The sequence below is a fragment of the Mustela lutreola genome, chromosome 7 (assembly GCF_030435805.1).
Source record: "Mustela lutreola isolate mMusLut2 chromosome 7, mMusLut2.pri, whole genome shotgun sequence".
Lineage (NCBI taxonomy): Eukaryota > Metazoa > Chordata > Mammalia > Carnivora > Mustelidae > Mustela > Mustela lutreola.
Window position 1 is genome coordinate 52,101,379 of NC_081296.1, and position 21,063 is coordinate 52,122,441.

At 48.6% G+C, this 21,063-nt stretch overlaps 1 protein-coding gene across 1 annotated transcript; it reads right to left on the bottom strand.

The window, feature by feature from the left end:
• Positions 1 to 1,719: 1,719 nt before the first annotated feature.
• On the bottom strand, positions 1,720 to 19,977 carry UBAP1L (ubiquitin associated protein 1 like). The gene is made up of 5 exons (XM_059180809.1): positions 19,694 to 19,977; positions 13,717 to 14,355; positions 11,693 to 11,899; positions 7,054 to 7,155; positions 1,720 to 6,094 (listed from the first exon to the last, which is right to left on the bottom strand). Exons 1-5 carry the CDS (start codon positions 19,811 to 19,813, stop codon positions 5,960 to 5,962), a joined length of 1,203 nt encoding a protein of 400 aa, XP_059036792.1. The 5' UTR covers positions 19,814 to 19,977; the 3' UTR covers positions 1,720 to 5,959.
• Positions 19,978 to 21,063: the final 1,086 nt, after the last annotated feature.

Sequence of the window (21,063 nt, forward strand, 5' to 3'; positions counted from 1 at the left end):
CTCCCCCACACTCCCTCCTTGCCTAGAGCTGAAGGGTCAGGGCTGAGAGGAGGCTCTGGCAGCCCCTCAGCTGGCACTGTTCGTGGTGCCAGGAGAATGTTGTCAGCTGTAGAAGGCTGAGTCCAGTTGAAGCAAGAGCCCCAGAGGCTCTTACCAGAGGCGGGAGAGGACTGGAGCCAGCTGTCTCAGCTTGAGCCCGGTGAGCCCCCAGCCTTGCTCGAGACCCTGACCTCTGAGGAAGGCTTGCTGCGTGGTCATTCTGTTCCAAAATAGAAATGCCCCTTGTATTAGAGTAATGCAAAACACAACAGAACTTCTTTATGTGACTGCTTGAAATTCCACCATTAGTCACGTATTATTTTGGGTTACGCATTGCCCCTCTGTGGTAGGTTGAATAATGGTCCCCTGAAGACATCCATGTCCTAATCCTTGGAATTATGTTACCTTACATGGTAAAAAGGACTTTGCACATGTGCTTAAGTTAAGGATTTTTAGATGGGAGATTATCCTGGATTAGCCAGGTGGGTCTGATGTAATCACAAAAGGTCCTTTTAAGAAGGAGGCTGAGGGTCAGCCAGCTAGAGGGCAACGTGCACATCCCCCTGGAATGAGAGCAAAGAACTTGAGATTTCAGCCTGAAAGTTCATGAGACGCCACCTCCCTATCCCCCTCCACTCCCACCAGAGTCAGGAGGCCTTCAGTCTGTTGGCACTGAGCCTCTGAAGGAACATGGTAAGGACACAGAAGAGACAGGATATAGGGCAAAGAAGTCACAGCAAGCACCAAGGCAGAACTTGCTTCCTTCTGCATCCCTGGGCCAGGCCGTGATCTGCCCCCTGGTGCCCTGGCTTCACCATCCTCCTAGCCTCCTCTCCGAGGGCCGCCTTGCTTAGACTCTGCCTTCAGGTAGCTAAGTGTGTCATTGCTTCTGTTTCAGGGGACCACCAATACAGTCACCTGACCCTTAGTATTAGCTGTAATGATAGTCCTTCTCTCAGGATACTCCCAGAATCCTCTGCTGTGGCTTCCTTAAACCCTGCTGACCACAGAGGCTGAGTTACAGGGATGGGAGGGTGGGGAGGAAGGGGGAGATTCTCCCAGGTTTTCAGAGTTCGATCATAAACGCTAGAGATTTGTTAACCTTAACAACGATGAGGGGGATGAGAGGATGATCAGAGGAAAGGCAGCAGGGTTTATAGGACTGAGGCAGGGTATAAATCTATATAAACAAACACCATACCACAAGCATCCTGTATGCTAGCTCATTCAGTCATCCCTTTTTGGGAAGTTTCAGTATCCATGTGTTATAGATAAGGAACTGAGGCACAGAGAGAAGATGTGACCTTCAAAAGGTTACACACACACACACACACACACACACAGGTCACACAGCTAGTTAATGATAAGGCTATAGTTTCAGCTCGGATCTAACTTCAGATCCCAGGCTTTTAACTACCACACTCTACTGTGACCTAAAAATATTTTAAATTTATAGCGTGTCCATTGATGCCCCATTTTAAATCAAGCAGTAGTTTCCTAGGAATGGAAAGTTAGGTGCAGGTGGGCGAGGAGTGGGAAGAGCCGCATGGGGAAGAAGCCTGCCAGCTGGTGGCCTCTGATCAAGGGGACTTAATCAAGTGGCCGACCAAGGCCAGACTACCTTAATCAAAACACACAGAGCTTTGGATTTAATGTTGCTCTTTAGAAATTGAACTTGAATTTTATTCTTTCTCAAATGCAGTTTTATTTTTGACCGACTTTATGCCGCCTTGCCAATGTTCTCAAATAGTTTTGCATTGCCTGCAAGTGACTCAAAGCAAGTTTTAGGGCCAAAGCATATTTTTTATGTGATTTCAAGTTGGCAGACATCGAGGCTTAGCGGAAGGCACCCAGGGGCTGGACAGACCTGAGGAGTCCTAGGTTCTGGTCCCAGACTTGCTGTTTAGGTCAGGATAGGCCTGCAGAAGTCCTCACTAAACATTCAAACAACATGTCTGGTTTGGAGCCATGAAAAACATGGAAGATTTTGGTCTTCTCCAGGCCTCAGGTCCAGGTCCAGTCCTGCTCGCTGTGTAGAGGAGGTTGAGCAGTCTTAATTCCGTGGTAACTGCTCTAGGTCTTTGCATAGGGCCGGCTGGGAAGGGCAAGGGCACTGGAGTCTTGGCCAGAGCCAAGACTTGCCTGAGTCATGGGCAGCTCCAGCAACTGGTCTCCTCAGTCTCTGGGGTCCTCCAGAGGATAGGCTTCAGTGACTGGAGACAATTCTGGTTCCAAACTGCCTACTCCACAAATGAGGAAAGACTGACAGGCTGTCAGAGCAGGAGGCCCTGAGGGTTACACATACTGGCCGTGGGCCCAATATATTGAATAAGAATCTCCAGAGGATGGGGCGCCTGGGTGGCTCAGTCAGTTAAGCATCAGCCTTTGGCTGAGAGTCATCACAGGGTCTTCTGGGATGGAGCCTCACATTGGCTTCCCTGTTTGGTGGGGAGTCTCCTTCTCCCTCTGTCCCTTCCTCCTAACCCTCCCCGCCCACCAACCCTGCTCATGAGCATACTTTCTCTCTCTCAAAAAGTAAATAAAATCTTAAAAAAAAAAAAAAAAAAAGAATCCCCAGAGGTACTGGCATAAAAACAGACACACAGATCAACTGAACAGAAGAGAGCCCACCCATATATAGTCAATTAATTTATAACAAAGGGGCCAAGAATATACACTGGGGAAAGGACAGTCTCTTTAATAAATGATGTTAGGAAAACGGGACTGCCACATACAGAAGAATGAAACTCATCTGCCGTCTTACAGCATACACAAACATTAACTGAAAATGGGTTGAACACTAGAATGGAAGACCTGAAGCCATAAACCTCCTAGAAGACAAAATAGGTGGTGGGCTCCTTGACATAGGTCTTGGCGATGATTTTTTGAATCTGACACCAAAAGCAAAAGCAACAAAAGCAAAACAAAACAAAAAAACAAGTGGAAAATAAGATTCTTCATAACAAAAGAGACCATCAACAAAATGAAAAGGCAACTACTGAATGGGAGAAATATTTGTGAATCATATATCTGATAAGGGGCTAATATCCAAAATATATAAGGAACTCACGTAACCCAACAACAGATTAATAGACACTTTTCTTTTTTCTTTCTTTCTTTTTTAAGACTTTGTTTTATTTATTTGAGAGTGTGTGTGCATGTGCACACAGGTGGGGGGAAGGGCAGAAGGAGGGGACAAGCAGACTCCCCGCCAAGCTGGGAGCCCGACGCAGGACTCCATTCTAGGACCCCAAGATCACGACCTGAACTGAAGTCAGAGGCTTAATTCACTGAGCCACCCAGGTGCCCTGAATAGACATTTTTTCAAAGAAGACATATAGATAGCCAACAGGTACATGAAAATATGCTCAAGAGCATTACTCCTGAGGGAAATGCAAATCAAAACCCCATGGAATATGACTTCCACCTGTCAGAATGGCTATCATCAAAAAGACAAGAGATAACAAGTATTGGCGAGGATGTGGAGAAAAATCCTTGTGCACTGTTGGTGGGATTGTAAATTGGTGCAGCCACTGTGGAAAACCATAGGCAGGTTCCTCAAACATAGACCTAAAAATAGACCTACCAGATGATTGGCAATTCCACTCTGGGTGTTTATTTAAAAGAAAACAAAAACAAAAACACTCACTCACTCAGAATAATAGATGCTCCCCCAAGTTCACTGCAGCATTAGCTACAATAGCCAAGACATGGAAACAACCTAAATGTCGACAGATGGATTAACCAATAAAGATACCGTGGTTTAATATGCAATGGAATATTATCCCGCCATAAAAGGAATGAAATTTTGCCATTTGAGACAACATGGATGAACCTCAAGGGTGTTACGCTAAGTGAAATGAGTCAGACAGAGAAAGACAAATACCGTATGATTTCTCTTAAATGTGGAATCTGAAAAAAACAAAAAAGCCAAAACCCCAAGTTGATAGATAGCAGAGACCAGGTTAGTGGTTGGGAGAAATGGGTGGAGGCGAACAACAACAAAACCAGTTAAAAAACAAGAGATTTTTTTTTTTAATTCCCCAGAGAGCTCCTTATAAAAACAAAATAGATCCCTGGGGCTGCCAAGCTGGACTTTCTAAATCAGATCACCCCGGAAGAGGGCCTGGGCCTCTTTAACAAACTCTCAGGGGATTCTTATCGATGGCAGCCAAGTCCAGTCTCTCTACTTTTCCCAGGGAAACTGAGTCCCAAAGAGGCATTGAGCCAGTCAGCAGCAGAAACAAAATAAGAAATTAGGTCTTCTGAACCACAGTTAGATGTTCTTTCCACACTAACTAGGAGCCCACAGGACTGAAAAGAATGGCTCACCACTTATTTTATTATTCTTAAAATCAAAGTTATTCATGCCTATAGTTTAAAGAGTCAAATACATGGGGCACGTGAGTAGCTCAGTGGGTTAGGCCTCTGCCTTCAGCTCAGGTCATTATCTCAGGGTCCTGGAGTCCTGGGATCGAGCCCCGCATTGGGCTCTCTGCTCAGCAGGGAGCCTGCTACCCCTTCTCTCTGCCTGCCTCTCTGCCTACTTGTGATCTCAATCTTTCTCTCTCTCTCTGTCAAATAAATAAACAAAATCTTTAAAAAAAAAAAAAGAGTCAAATACAGGTAGTTTTACAAGGGTTTTATGAAAAAACACAGTTCCTTGTCTATGCTCCCCCATATGCCCCTCCCCAGAGGCAATGACTTTCAACTCTTTCAGCTAATTGTTTTCATATTGAAAGAGACCAGAGTGTCACCCAAAAATATGCCTCTTTGACATAAAAATCATTTTGAGTTGAAGGTGATTAAGAAGCAACAAATGCAGGAAAAAATCTCCTTCTACCCTCCCCCACATTTTGCCTAAAGGCAAGGTATAAACTCTCCTTTTCTGGAGACAAATTCTTATCAGTCCAGACATGCTCCAGAAGAATCTGCCAACAAACCTACTCAGCTAGTTCACTTCCCTGTATTTACACCGCCCCCTCCCCCAACAGCTTCCATCTCTGGAACCCCAAAACCAGTTTCCTTTGTCCTGTCATTTCTATACAAATTGACTGTTCTTTGTTGAAGATGCGATACAAGCCAGAGTTCTAACTGCTGTTTTGAGTTCCTTTTCATTGAGGTTTCCCCCATATGATGTAGAAATGCTACATGTGTTAATAAACTTTTTCTCAGGACACCTGGGTGGCTCAGTCATTAAGCATCTGCCTTCTGCTCAGGTCATGATCCCAGTGTCCTGGGATCGAGCCCCACATCGGGCTTCCTGTTCAGCAGGAAGCCTGCTTCTCCCTCACCCCCTGCTTGTTTTTCCCTCTCTCACTGTGTCTCTCTCTGTCAAATAAATAAAATAAAATCTTAAAAAAATAAAATAAAATGTTTTTCTCTTCTTAATTGGTCTTTTCCATGAGGAGCCCCAGCTGAAAACCTACAATGGGTAAATCTGGCCTCCCCTACAGTATTTACCTCCACCTTTGGCATTGTTTGTATAAGTGTGTGTCACTCTTGTGTGATCTTTTTTTTTTTTTTCAAAGTTTATTTATGTATATTTTTTTAAAAAATTTTTAAGATTTTATTTATCTATTTGACAGAGATCACAAGTAGGCAGAGAGAGAGGGGGAAGCAGGCTCCCTGCTGAGCAGAGAGCCCAATGAGGGGCTTGATCCCAGGACCCTGGGATGATGACCTGAACTGAAGGCAGAGGCTTAACCCACTGAGCCACCCAGATGCCCCATTTGTGTATTTTTTTAAAGTAATCTCAACACCCAATGTGGGCCTCAAATTCACAAACCTGAGATCAAGAGCCACCTCCAACTTAGCCAGCCAGGTTCCCCTCTTATGTAGTCTTACTAATCCAGTTACTATGGATTGCCAGGTTTGGCCCAGGACTGGGATGCACAGGCATTGTGGAATGCGCCAGTGCTCACTGGGCACAGGCCACCAGCTCCTCCAGCGCTTGCTCACTGCGGTTGCCGTGGACCAGCAGCACTTCCTTGATCCGGTCCTGCTGGAAGCCCATGGCACTGAATTGTTCCCAGAGGCGCAGGAACTCCCCTGCCTGAAGAAGGGGAAGAAGAGAGAGTGCTGGGGACACTGCCAGGCCAGTCACCTCCTGTGGAGCCTTCTCCCTGGTACCTACTGTATCTACTCTCACAAAGCTATGGACTGCCCAATTCAGGTAAGCCTGGTCCTGGGCAGCACCTGCTTTTTCTTCCTATACCTTGGGGTGACATGGGCCTGGACCTCCCTTCCTGTGCCAAGGAAGGAGGTTCTGGCCTGACAACTGGCTCCATCCTGGCTTTACTCCTCCATTCCAGCTCATTCCTCACTCCCTGTGCTTGGAGACTGGGGCAGAAAACAGGAGGCTGCATACTGGTGCCCAGAGGAAGCACAGCCTGGGGTCTCTACCCAAGCCCCAAACCCTGCCAAAGTTTCACACCGTGCAGCCTCTGCCTTTCTTCCTCCTCTGGCCCCAGTACCTGAGAAGCGCCTGCTTCTTCTCCCTTCCTCCCTCCCCCCTGGCATCCCCTGAAGCTCTCTGTCCTTGCCTCAGCCTCTGCGGAGAAGCGCTCAGTAGAGCCACAGCCAGCAGCACCCTGAGGACAGGTCATGTCCACTGGGCACTCAGAACATACCACTGAGCCCACAGCTGCCTGCTTTCTGGGTTCCCAGGTAGCCAGCAAACTGCCCGAGCAGAGTTTATGCATCCTTGTGCTGTACGTGGCTCCTCTCTAGGTGTCTGACAGAGTGGGCATTCAATAATATTTGTGTGTTAATTTGGCTAAATAATGTGAAAGTCTTGCCACCTGTTTCCCTCCCCATCCCATCTTCTCCCCTTCCCCACGCTTCACCTCCCTGGGCTGTCTCCTCCTCCCCGGGGCTCAGCAAGCAGGCTGTCTCCTGATGGCCCCAAGGCTCTGACTCTAGCACAAGTGTGCCCCTGCACACTAGGCTTATGTGTGGACCCCTGCCCATCTCCTCCCCCAACTCTGGGCCTGGGCAGGTGGCCCTGCTGACCTGGCTCTCGGAGAACTGGAACATCTCCATGGCCTCCTCCACCAGCCCCTCCTCGTAGCCTTGCCGCAGCAGCCGGTCACAGGCACTAAGGTAGCTGAGAAACTGTGGGGGGTGGGGACGGGGAGTGGTGCAGTCAGAGCAGTGGCAGGGGCAGCGGATGAGATAGAGAAAGCACCCTGGCAACCTCAGCCAGGCCTGAGCTCAGACCAGGCTGACAAGTCAACCCACCACACACTCACAAAATGGCCCCAAAGACCCTGTGAGCCAAGAGAAGAGGGACAGAGGTGTCCCCTGGAGACCCAGGGGTGGGTGGTTGAGAACAGCAAGTTCTTAACCAATTGTCCCCAACCAGGGGCTATAATCTAGGAAAAGGGCTGTCAGGGTAAGATAAGGATTCCCAGGCCCTAAGTGGGGAGTGGGACAGGCCGGAAGCACGGGCGCCTCACCCACCACTCATCCCAGTCTGGTCACCCTCCCTAGTGAGCACCCACCTGTGTGAAGCAGCCGCCTCAGCATCCACACCTGGGCAGCCCCACCCCATCCCTAGACACATACATGTCTGCTACCCGGGCCCATATGAACTCTGGTGCCAGAAAGGGGAGGAGGACAGAGCAAGTACCACAGGGCTGGGAAACCTGTTCAGGTCACTCTGTGCTTAGTCACCAGAAGCTGCTTTTGCCCTCAGGATGAAGTACTGCCTCCTTACCAGAGCCCAAAGGCCTTCCCCTCTGCCCCTGTCAGCGGCCTCAGCACCCCAGGCCTCCACACATCTCGCTCCCTCGGTCAAGGCCAGCCTCAGCCCTCTTCCCTAGGGAGCCTCTGCCCTGGTCTCCACTGGGGGCCTTGCCTGCAGCTCCCATAGCCCTGTGCTTCCCCTGTCACAGTGTGTCCAACTTGAGTTATTTTCCTCTCTCTCTCTCAGCGAGGGAAGGGTTGTTTCAGTCTTGATCACCACTGTGTCCCCAGCACCCAGCAAGGCAGGCAGAAGGACCTCAATAAATGGATGCCATGTTTCTAAGATGAATTAAGAACTACCTTCAAGGAGCTCACTGCTTGGGGGGGGTAGGGGAGGCGGGGTGAGCCAGATAGAGGAAATCTTGAGTCCCGGGCAAATCAAAGCAACACTTATAGAGAGCCAATGCCAAAGGAAGGTTCCAGGCCATAAGAATTATGGGTATAGGTGGAGAAGAACAGGGAGGTTTCTACAGACCTTTAGAGGTGGATCATACAGATGAGTGCTTTCTAACTGCTTTAGCTTCTAAACTGTCCAAGCATCAGGAGACGTCAACAATAATGAGAAGATCGAGCTGTTCTTGGAGAACTGGGGGGGCAGGAGCAAGGGAGCCAGGAGTCTGGTGCTCCCGCCTCAGAATGCCTGACCTTGCTCTGAGCATGTTTTGTAAACCATCCAGCCAAGCTCTCCTTGTTCAGTGTAAGAAAGAGGCCCAAGCAGGGTGGGCAGGTTGCCCAAGGACCCAGGACTAAGACCTAGATCACCTGACCTCTCGGCTTTGTCCATCAGGGACCCAATGCTAGAGGAGGTTTTCTGAGCTGCCTTGAAAGTGAACAGGATTTCCAAAGGTGAAAAGAAGAGCAAGTCAAGCGTGGATGGTGGCTGCTCCTTGGTCTCTTGGTTCAAACACAGCAACGGTTCTTGGCCTTGGTGCTGACTGCAGCTACCTGGGAGCTCTGACATGACTACCCATAAGCCTCGGACGGGTGTCTCTAGAAGCTCAGATATAATTGGTCTGGGAGGCAGTCTGCGCACTGGGATTCGTATGGCTCCCCAGGTAATTCTGTGCAGCCATAGCTGAGAACCACTGACTCAAGGGACAGCTGACCTCAACCCATACCAGTAGACCCCGTGCAGGCTGGCTATCAGAACCACCTTCAGATCCTTAACACAATAGGCCTTTTTGCACACTCCAGATCTGCTGACTGGGATTCTCCAGAGTAGGTCCTGGGGATCTACAGTTATAGACATTCTGCTGCTTGGTCAGCTTTTGGTCCTATGAGACTGTAGAAGCCACCAGGTCTGCCTCAGGCCCCAGGATGTCACCTTCACACCCCAGAATGGGGGCCTCAGCACTCATTGATTATAAATGCATGTCCTCCCCTCCATTCTGTAAAGAGGGGAAGCACCCTGAGGTGCCTGGAGTCCCATACCAAGTCTGGGCCTGGCCTGTGGATGCTCACACATGCCACCTGTGTTGTCCTATAGGCAGCCAGTGGGCACATCAGTCCTCGTGAAAGGAAGGAAGGAAGGAACGATGAACAAAGCTTATCTTTTATATCTCCTCCTTTCTCCCTGGCTCTTCTAACTGCTCTGTCTCTGTCACCTGATGCTCGCCTTCCTGGGCCATCTGTCTATAATTTCTAGCCAAAAAGGTTTATTATAGTGTACATCCTTTAAGGGGGGAAGGACTCTGAACCCAAGGAGTTGCTCAATTAATGGTGGGACTTCACAGAATAGAGGGAAATAATCACTTGGTGGGGGAGGACAGATGGAGTCATCATCCAGTGGCCCTTCAGGCCCACACCTTAGGGCTTGGCTCCTGACTGACGACCACGGAAGAAGGCCACCCAGAGATCCGGCTGGCCAGGCAGGTGGTCAGTGCATATCTGGAAACACAATGTTCCTGATGCAGTGGGATTCTTCCAGCCCATCCATGGGGAGGCCAGTGCCTCGTGCTGGCTCCGACTCATCCTCAGACCCCCACAGTGATGGCCTGAGGCCTCAGCCTTGTCACAGGAGCTAAAGGGACTGGGCGGCATGTCAGAGCTCCCACCGTGGCCATGGTCCCTCACAGTCCTTCTGGCCAGCTTCTGGGCCCAGGTCCTAGCTTTCAGCAGTTGGTGAAGGTGGGGACAATCTTAGATCTACTCTTAAATCTCAGATCAGTCTTGGGTGCTTCCCTGGAAGGTTCTCGCCCAGTAAATGAGAGGAAAGTACCAGGCAACAAAGATTCAGAGTCAAACCAGCCTGGCCTGAACCCCGGCTCTTCCACTGATTGGTTATATGAACCTCCCTGGCCTCAGTTTCCTCATCTGCAAAGTGGGGAGGGACAGTAGTAGCAACCTTGCAGAACTGAGAAGACCTAATCAAATATTCTCAGATTGAGGGCCTGGCACAAAGAAGGTGTTGGATGAATGTCAGCAGCCATGTTGGAAGTTTTCCTCCAGGACAAGGCATGGACTGATGAAGCCAGAGGAGAACAGAGCAGGGGTGGGTGAGGAAGGTGGCCACGTGCATTCGCCCACCTCCTCAGCCTGGCAGCATCACGTCCTGCTTCAGCTCTGGTCTGAGTCACTCTCCTTCTATCCCTCCCTTATCCAGAAGCAGGCAGCTCTGGACCTCAGGGACCCAACATATGACAGCCGTCAGACATTACGGAGAGAGTATCCAAACCCTCTGATGGTGACGGAGCAGAGATAGAAGAAAGGAAGAAGTGCCAACTGCCCTGGGACCTTTTGATATCTGCAGCTCAGCTTTCCAACCGAAAGAGTTCCCATGTGCAGAAAACAATGGGAAGCAAGATGTGACCTTCAGGTGGGAGAAGGGGGGATCAGGCAGTGGCATTCCATGTCACCTCCTGCCCCTACTCATAATCCTTCCATGCCTCCCTTTTGTGAGTGGGTCATTTATAAACTTCTCAGCTCAGCCTTCAAGGCACCCTCAATCTGCCCTCACCACCCCCTTCCCTGTCCTGTCTCTCACCAGCCTGCATCATGCACTCTGCACTCCAGAGAGACCGGCTGGATCAGGGCCTCCCAAACCCTGCCCCGTTGCCTCCACTCCTTTGCTCAGACTGTTCCTCCTGCTTGGAATATTCTCCCTTCTGCTTCCTCCAGATTCAGAGTTTATTCATCCTTAAAGTCCAGCTCAAGATGTGGTACCTCCATGAGCCTTTGCTGATCACTGGAACCTCCTTGTGCTCGATTAAGGATGGCCATAAATTCTTTGCAGCCCCTTCCACCAAGGGGAGGTTCCTCCCCATAGCTTCTAGCTCCATCTGACCACCTAGGAGGTGCCGAGTAAATACTGTGGACTAGATGAAGTGGATGGATGGGTAGATCAAAAGAGAAAGAGATGGATATGAATATGGATAAACTGCTCTTTGAGGGGAGTGGTTAGAGCTCTGCCATCCCTATGGTAGCCAGCAGCTACATCTGGCTATTTTAATTTAAATTAATTACAATTAAGTGAAACAAAAAGTTCAGTTTCTTAGTCACACTAGCCATATTTCAAGTAGTCACATAAGGCCAGTGTCTACTGTATTGGACAACCCAGGTATAAAACATCTCTCTCATTGCAGAAAGTTCTACTGGGTATCTCTGGAGAGATTACTGGCTGCCCAAAGCTTCAGCCCCCTGTGCTTGGGGCAGAGACTGGGACAGGAGAAGAATATTACAACTCTCCAAATGGCCATGGGGACTCCTGATAAACCCTTATGGATAAAATAGCACCAGGGTCCAGAAACTTGCTCATAACCCTCAACAATTAATGCCAGGCTAAAGGTTCTGCTTCTAAAGAGAAGGAAACAAAACTTTTTCAAGTTAAAGATAAAAACTACTTGGCCACACACCTGGCTCAGGGGTCCCCACAGCCCCCCAAGCTCAGGGGTCCTCCTTTACCTACCTGGCTCAGGCTCTGCCGCCCTGTCTTCTGCAGAGCCGTGATGGCCCTATGCAGGGGATACCCCAGGGCAACTACGGGTGCGATGAGGTCTTGCTCCTCCTGGCTCAGGGCAGACAGCAGGTCAGCAGAAGTGGGGTGTGATCTGCAGGTGCTGAGATGCTGAGGCACGCCGCCAAGAGGCGGCAGGCAGGTGTAGGGGCTGAGGGACTGAAATAGAGACAGGCTGGGTGTGTCAGTTGCCTCTGGAGGTGATACCCGGCAAGGCAGGACATTCTCCCGCAGGAGAAATATGATAGGTCCATCCCTATTATCCCATTTCACAGACATTGAAATTGAGGTTCAGAGAAGTTAATGACTGGGGAAGCAACACACACTTGGGACCTGAGCCCTGCTCAGAATCACATTCGGGGTTCTTTACCCTACACCTTAGTGAGGGGGAAGCAGGGCTGGATCTTCTTCCTTCTTCAGGTTGGCTGGGCTGAGGTTTGGTAGGGCGTGGAGCAGGGTAGGGACTGGGCACACTGGCCCTAGAGTAAGGAGGGTGGCTCGAAGGCACTTCAGCGGGTTTGGCCAGCATCACCCTTCACCCATTCCCCATGAAGAAGCACCCACCTGCCCACCCTAACCAGACTGCCCTGTCCCCTTCTCCCCAGGGAAAGCCCAGCTGCTGCCCTGGCTCCTGGGGAAGAGAGTATATGTTTGACATGAATTGTCCACCCATCCCTAACTTTTCAGGGGTTCTCCTGCCATGAGCTTTCCCTAGGGTCTGCTTTTGACCCTCAAACTGGAAGACATCCAAATCTTAGGATCTGAATCTACTCTTGTGACCTTAAAAATGATTCTTAGCTGTTCTCTGCCTCAGTTTTCTCCTCTGCAGAACAAGGACGGTTGTTGCTAGAGTTACATTTAATCTGGATCAGGAAAGAGCCATCCTGGCATCAACGTCTGGCCCTTGATATGGCGCCGCCTGCCCAGTTTACGGAGCCTGTGCTCTGCGTTTGCCCTAACTAACTGTGTGTGGTAAAGTGACCCAGGGAGAGCTCAGGGCAGTTCAGTGACTCTCCAGAGGTCACACACCCATGAGTGGGAAAAGTCAGACCTCTAGTCTGTCTTTTGGATTTAAATTTCACCTGGGCCTTATTCTGTTGCATCTCTTGGCCCAACAATAGGGCAGCTAGGGGACAGAAAACTGTGTCCCATTGTGCCCTTTGGCTCTCATTCCTGACCCACTCCATCTGTCCAGATCCAGGCTTTATGGAGTTTGGTACTTAACATAATTTGGGCCTCTTAAAAAAGGCACATTAGATATAAAGCCTTGGAAGAGGCCAAGAGGCCCCAAGAGGGGTTTGAGGTTTAAGCTTCACTGGTTTCACTTTAAATTCACTTCTACTCCTGGTTCTTCCAGGAGCACATCCTCTGTCCCGAAGCCTTCCCAGTCGGCAAAAACTGTCCCCTCTCAGCACCTGATCTCTCCCACTACAGGCACTGCCTTGTCCCACCTCTCCCTGGCCAACTCTCCCTCAGTCAATGTTACTTCCTGGGCAGCAGGAAGTAACTGCTCAGGGAGCAACCTTTGATTTGAGCCTCCAGCTTACCCATCCCAAAGGAAGCCGCACTGGGTGGGAAGCCTTAGATTTGAGGCACATTCATTCATTCAATGGACATTCCAGGAGCACCCCCAGGGGCCAATCTGCTGCTGGGTGCCCTGGAAACAAAAATGAAGGCCCTCCAATCCCCGCCCTAAAAAAAATTCATACTGCATGGGAAGAGACAGATACTGGATGATTACAGTTATTGTGGCGTGGGTCCCAACAGAAGGAAAACAGACACAGCAGAAAACAGGGAATGGGGCTTCTGAGCAGGGACTCGTCTAGGTCAAGGGCCGTAGGAAGGCCAGCATGGTACCCGGCTAGGTGAGAACAAGTAAAGGCAGGAAGGAGAGCAGAGAGGAGGGAACGAGGGCTGCGGATCAGGCTGGGACCCCAGACTACTGGGGGCCTTGCTGCTGAGCTGGGGTTCCTTACCGCGACCGTGGGCTTGTGGCTCCGCAGCGGGGGCATGGCGCCAGCCGTGGAGGGCCGTGGGGGCGGCGCGGGGGCGTTGGGGAGCGTGGGCGCAGGGCCCGCGGGCAGCACCGGGCCGGGACTCGGCGCGGGGCTGGGGCAGAGGCTCAGCGCCCGGTGGCGGATGCGGTGCAGGAGGGCGCGGGGGCGAACGGACAGCCGGCCCTCCGAGAGCCGCCGGCGCGCCCCGGCCAGCTCCGACTTCACGCCACGCAGCAAGTCCAGCGAGCACCGGGAATGGCCCGGGCCAGCGCTCGCGGGGGAGCTGGACAGGGGGCTGCAGGAACCTGGCTCTTCCTCGTTGGCAGAGGCGGCTTCTTCCTCTACGTGGGCCTCCTCCTGGTTCTCTTCCAACTCCTCCTCCTCCTCTTCCTTGACCTCCTCCTCTTTCTCCTCCTCCTCATCTAGCTGCAGCTGGGGTCTGGCCTCGGGGCAGGTGTCTGCAGCTGGTGGGGGCACTGGCTCAGGTTCTGAGCCGACCAGCAAGAGCCAGGCCGGAGGGGCCGATGCCATTCCCAGGGCGTCGCATTGGACGGGGCAGGGTCCCCGGATGACTGCCTCCACCCAGAAGAGCACCCTCCTCTCCAGGCTGAAGTCGTGCTGCAAGAAGAAGGGGATGTGAGGCTCTTGGGCCCAAAGCAGGGCCAAGGGCCCACCCCTACCGTGCCCCCTTTGTTCAGCCAAAAATTTGTCAGGCCTGGGCAGCTTCTGTTTCTGAACGCCAGGCACTTATTACCACCCACCCTCAGCCCCAGTTTTAGCAAGCACTGGGATCGATGGATAGCAGTAACAACTGAATGGGTTAACTCTGCCCAAGGACATAATGAGGAATTAGGTTAGCACAATGAAACAGTCCCTTTGCCATTAAGTAATTGAAACCCCAAATCCCAAGTCCCTTTGCCATTCAGTATGTAATTGAACAACAGCAGCTTTAAAAAAAAAAGTCTCCAAAAAACCTTGTTTTTAGCAAAGACACTTTCACTTGAACTTGAATTTTCACCCAGCACCATTTGCCAGTGAGCACTCAGCCCTGGAGGCCCACTCAGCACACAAACCTCTCCTTCCCCTTGTTGCCATCAGAGGTTACTCTGAGGTCCAGGAAACATAAAAATCACTAATCTCTGTTAAACCCCACTAAGTATGTTATAGTGTTATTTCTCTTTGCTGAATATGAAATTGAGACTCAAAATCTTCAAATTGCTGGAAATCAGATTGGTGTCAAGTAGTTTGAGCTGGGATTCCTCTGTCCACCTGACAGTAGTGTTTTCTCACTACATATCAGGCCACCTAAATAAGCAGTCTGGAGTTTACATAAATAATCTAACTTGAGAATTTAGAATTGAGTCAAAAATAAATTATTTATCTGCTGCCCACTTTTAAAAGTAAGAACGCCTGGGTGGCTCAGTTGGTTGAGCAGCTGCCTTCGGCTCAAGTCATGATCCCGGCGTTCCTGGGATCGAGTCCCGCATCGGGCTCCTTGCTCGGCGGGGGGCCTGCTTCTCTCTCTGTCTCTTCCTGCCATTCTGTCTGCATGTGCTCGCTCGCGCTCTCTCTGACAAGTGAATAAATAAAATCTTTAAAAAAAAAAAGTAAGAACCAGAAATACAAAATTCTGTTAAAAAATGTAAAATTGTTTAAAAGGCTCTTTCAGTGCTCTATGATGGTCAATGAAGGAAGAACGAAGCTGGGGGAGGTGGTATTTGTGGGGGGAAGGAGAGGCAGAAAGACAGGTACTCAGACACGTAGATCACAGGTTCCGCCCCCTTCTCTCCTGACATAACCCCAGGTTGAGGAGAGGAACCTAACTAGGCCGTTCTAGCATTGCTTCCTGACTGAGGTAAGGGACTGTGTCTTATTCCTCTCTGCATCCCCAGGGCACAGGCAGGCCTGACACAGGGTGGACATTTGTAAGTATGTGCAGAATAAACAGCTGGATGAAGGGATTGAAGCAAAACAGGCAGGTTGTGAAGGACAGAGGAGGGAAAAAGACCACGTGAAGAGTGATGAGGCAGACATGGAGAGAAAGAGACTAAGGCGGTTTCAAGACAGCTGATGGGACTTGGGACGAAAAGATACCAAGACCCAACATCAATACCAACACTTAATGATTTATGGAACTAAGCAAGATAATTCTAAAGTTCATATGAAAAACAAACAACAGAAGTGCCAAAAGACTGGGCACAAAATGGTAAATAGGGAGAGGGAACTGGCCCTACTGGCTGTTTAATCATATTATAAAATGTCAATTGAAACTATGGTATTGGTACAGATGCAGGTATAGAATAGGAAGTCCAGAAATAGACCTTAATATCTATGGGGCTTTAGGAAATAATAAAGGGGGCATCTCAAACAATGGGAAAAAGAGGGACTAGCCAATAAAGTATGTTAGCTGGCTTGAAGAAAATAAAGTTGGATCCATTCTCACGTTATACAAAAGAATTAATTCCAAAAGGACCAAAATTTAAATGTATGTATGAAACTATTAAAGTACTAGGAAAAAACAGAAGAGATGTCCTCAAGTGGGGAAAGCCTTTCCCAAAGCCATAAAAGTACAGATACACACATGTGCAAAATCTGCATGCAAATATACCACAAGCAAGGTCAAAGATAAATGGCAAAGTGGGGGAAAAACAGCACTCACATAAGAGACAAAGGGCTAAATTTACTAATATAGGAAGTGTTAGAAATAGATTGGAAAAAGATCAACAGTTCAATGGGAAAGGAGCAAAAGATATGGATAGTCCACAGAAAAAAGCCACACACATGTCTTCTAAACACACGAAGAGTTGCTTAACTTCACTCGTGATAAGAGAAAGGCAAATCACAGCTACCCTGAGATACCATCTGCCTACTCCTCAGCAAAGACCCGAAGTCTGAGGACACTCTGTTGGCGGGGGCGCATGTGACCTCCTGTAGAGTGCTGGCTGGGATGGAAATCAGTATGACTCCTATGGAGGAAAATTTGGAAAAATGCTTAAAGAAATTCAAAAGGACACATGCATATCATCATTCCCAGCAGCACTGTTTATCATGACAAGAGACTGAGAAGAACCCAAGAGTCCATAAAGAGGGCACCCATTCAAGAAAGTAGGATATAGCCACGTAATGCAATGCCACACAGTGACAAATGAAACTGAAGAAGCTTTTTATGTACCAATAAAGAAAGATCTTAAAATATATGCAGTACAAAAGTCAAGAAGAACAGTGTATATAACATGCTACCATTGGTGTAAAAAGGGAGGAAATAGCTGTACTTGCTTGTCTCTATACACATAAATATCCCCAGAAAAATACAGAGAAAATGAGCAACAGATATCCCCAGTGAGGGTGTGGAGCTGGGGAACTGGGTCAATGGGAAGGTGTCAGTGGACGACTGTTTGCTCTCCCAAGGCCTTCAAGCTGCCTGTGGGCCACGCTGCACACACCCACTGCTTTTGTAGGTAAACTGTTATTTGTTTTTTTTTTTTTTTAAGATTTTATTTATTTGACAGAGAGAAATCACAAGTAGATGGAGAGGCAGGCAGAGAGAGAGAGAGAGGGAAGCAGGCTCGCCGCTGAGCAGAGAGCCCGATGCGGGACTCAATCCCAGGCCCCTGAGACCATGACCTGAGCCGAAGGCAGCGGCCCAACCCACTGAGCCACCCAGGCGCCCGGTAAACTGTTATTTGAACACAGTTATACCCACCCACTCCTTTCCAGAACTCTGGCTTTTTCTCTAAGCAGCAGAGTTGAGTAATTGCCAGTTTTTACTACCTGGTCTTTTATAGAAAATGTTTGTTAACCTCCGCTCTATATAATTTTGTAATCTTTTTCTTTTTTTTTTTTTTTTTTTTCATTTTTAAACCATGTGAATGTATTTTTTCACTAAGAATATATTTTTTTTTTGTTAGGGCAGTTCACTCTAATTAAAGGGAAAACTGCGAAACAATAAAAACACAGAGTTGCCAAGGCTTTAAGTATGGAAGGAAGGGTGAAGGCAGCGGAGGGGAAGGGGTGGACATGGGCTTTGGGGTCTGACAGACAAGTGTTGGAATCCTGGCTGTGTCACTCGCAAGTACATCCGTTGAGTGGGAACTTTGGTTTCCTGTGCCATGGGGTAGGAAAACATGCCTGCTAAAAGGGTTATCATAAATAGGAGAGAGAAGAGTGACTGTACACAGAGCACCTAAGCAGGGGCTAACAGTAGCTTACTTCTTCCCTTTAGACCACTGTAGGTTCACCTGGTAATCTAAGCACTACCTAGAACATCATTGTTATGGGAAATGTATTCCAGGTTCTAAACACTGGGAATATAGCCCGATGAACTCAAGGGGACTTAGTAGGAGAGGCTAAACTGTTAACCTGGAGTTTAGAGGCTAAACTCCATGGAGTTTAGAGGAGTTTAGGCTCCGGGGAGTACAGATACCCTCCCTGAGAGTAGGGGTCAGAGCCAGGCTCAGCACCTGGGCGAGGACACCAGACATGGACTTGGTAGAAAGTTTCCCAGTTCTGCTTCTAAGAGAAGTAACGTTTAGGATAGTCTCTTCTCGGCTTGGTCTGAGCTCAGCAGGGAGGGGAAAGCTGTGATAATCCACCTTGGCTGGAGCTTCATCAAGCGAATTCCTTTTCCGGACGACACAGGCCCACAGTGCAGGCTGCCTGGGAAGAGTCAGAGCTCCCACCCCACAGACTATTGGCCCGTGGACACTGGGCTCTGGGTTTTACAGAGTGTATTTCCCTTCTGGACACCTTGGTCCTAAGGGTCTGTCGATAAAGCAAAACGGCACCGAGTCTCCTGTTCCTGGGCCCCCGAGCCACTCAAGCCCCTTCCTCTTTCGTGGATGGTACTTTCTGCACCTGACTTCCTACAACCCAGTTTTCTGCCTCAGAACATCACTCGTCCAGTGTTTCATGCTCCGATCCTGCTCTGAGCGAATACACAATGATTTGGAGATAACACCTGGGTTAACACCTTACTATCTCCACTAACTTTGGACAAATGACTTCCCTTCTCTGGACTTCAAGTTCCTCATGTGCAAAATGAGTGAGGGCCGCCCTAGAGCCTCAGAGTTTTTTACCAAGTACCCTGCAGACAATGAAGAAGGCACACAAGGCACACAAGACTCTGAGAGGCCCAATACCAGTTTCAGAGTTTTTGGCAATCTCGTTCTTCCGTTTGTAAAAATTCATGTGAATTCTGCGTCCTCTCTCATGACCTGTGTTATAATACAGATGCAGTAGGTTTCCCCCTAAACCTTCAAGTAAATGGGACTCTCCTGGAAGTTAGATCATCATGTTTCTCTTGAGGGTGTGCAATACCACTGCATACACTGGGTGCATATCCCCCTGTGTGAGCTGTGGGGCATGGGGGCTTTCCAGGGCACCTCCGGGGGAGAGGTGCTTTGGGTCTATGGAATAGTAACCCCTTCTAATGTGTCCCATGTAACTGTCTGCATTTTAACAGAGGATTCTGGAGATAGTGTCTTAGTTCACAGGAGTGATTCTAAATGGTAGAATTTTGACCATGGCAGCAGGCCAACAGGGAAAAGAGGAATTGGAGTATCTTTGCAATGACTCTTAGTCACTTTTTATTGGCAGCTTCCTGTTATTCTAAGCTTCAAATAAACCCCATCATCAGGCCACTAGCCTTCTTCGTGAAACACCTTTTCCCTTGGATTTTTCCCAAACTTTCTAGAACATACCAGAGATGGACTTGCTGCCATGTATGTATGTATGTATGTAGGCTCCACACCTAGCGTGAAGCCCAATGAGGGACTTGAACTCACACCCCTGAGATCAAGACCTGAGCTGAGATCAAGAGTTGGAGACTTAACTGACTGAGCCACCCAGGTTCCCTGGCCTTGCTGCCCTTTAAAATCAAGGAACAAGGCCCATGAGTCTCAGCATCAGATCTAGAGGAGCAGAGACAAGAGATAAATGGACAGACAGATACACTTACCATAGAACCCAGCAGAAGCTCCCTGCAGGCTGGGATGCTGAGTTCTGGCCCAGGAAGGGACTTTGTGCCTATCACAAAGCCATTGGGCACCTTGAAGGGAATGCCGTCAAGGGCATTCATTCTGTCAGAGGAGTGTGGCGATGGCTGAGCAGGCTGGGGCAGGCTGCCTGGTGGCAGGGAGAGAGCACAGTCCTGAGGACCAGGCTTGGTCTCAGATGACCTCACCACTCTCTTGAGTGCTGACTTAGCTGAGCCCCACACAGCCGGGAAAGAAAAGGTGAAGTGGCTGGTGCTGCACAGGGAGGAAATAAAAGTGAGAGCATTCAAACTGACAGGAATTGATAATTTCATGCTTAAGTTTTGTTCTAGGCCATTGTTTCCCAAAATGTGGCCTACAAAACTGGTTCTAAAGTGTGTCATCAAAAGAGTTTCCAGCCAAACATGTAAGGAAAAAAATGTCAAATTACACAAACTCTTCCAGAAAAGAAATACTTTCTTTTCTGAAATATCTTCAGAAATATTTCAGAAATATTTTCTGACTCATTTTGATTTCATCACCACCTTGATACCAAATCTGATAAAATTAAAGGCCAATCTCTCAGGAACATAACTGCAAAAATCTCAACAAAAATAATTATGGATAGGAAAATACAACACTGCCAGCTTGAGGGTTGAGTATATTTCAGGAATGAGACACTGGCTTAATATTCTAAAATCAATCAGTGGGAATAAAGATAAATGTCAATAAAGATGAAAAAAATATATGATTATCTTTGTAGAGGCAGAAAAAGCACTTCATAAAACCATTACCTGTTCATGATTTTAAGAAAAAAAAATTAGCAACTTAGGAAGAGAAAGGATTCTCCTTAACTTAATCAAGAATATTACCAAAATATATAAAGCAAACATCCTACTTAATGGTGAAATACTGAAAGATATCCCCAACATCGGAATTGAGACAAGGATGTCCCCATCATCTCTTCTGTTCAACATTGCACTGGAGGTACTAGCCTGTGCAAAAGGAGAAGGAAAGAAAACAAGGACTGGAAAGAAATAAAACTACCATTATCTGTGGACGGCATATGTAGAAAATTCAAAGGAATCTATGAATAAAACTCTTAGAATTAAAAAAGTGGATTTAGCAAGGTCTTTGGATTACAAGATGAATATATGAGAACCAAATATATATACAAAGTATGTAAATGTTGTCTTTTAAAAATGTCATTAGAGGGGGCACCTGGTTGGCTCAGTTGGTTAAGCAACTGCCTTCGACTTGGGTTATGATCACAAGTCCTGGGATCGAGACCCACATCGGGCTCCCTGTTCAGTGGGGAGCCTGCTTCTCCTTCTCCCTCTGCTGCTCTGCTTGC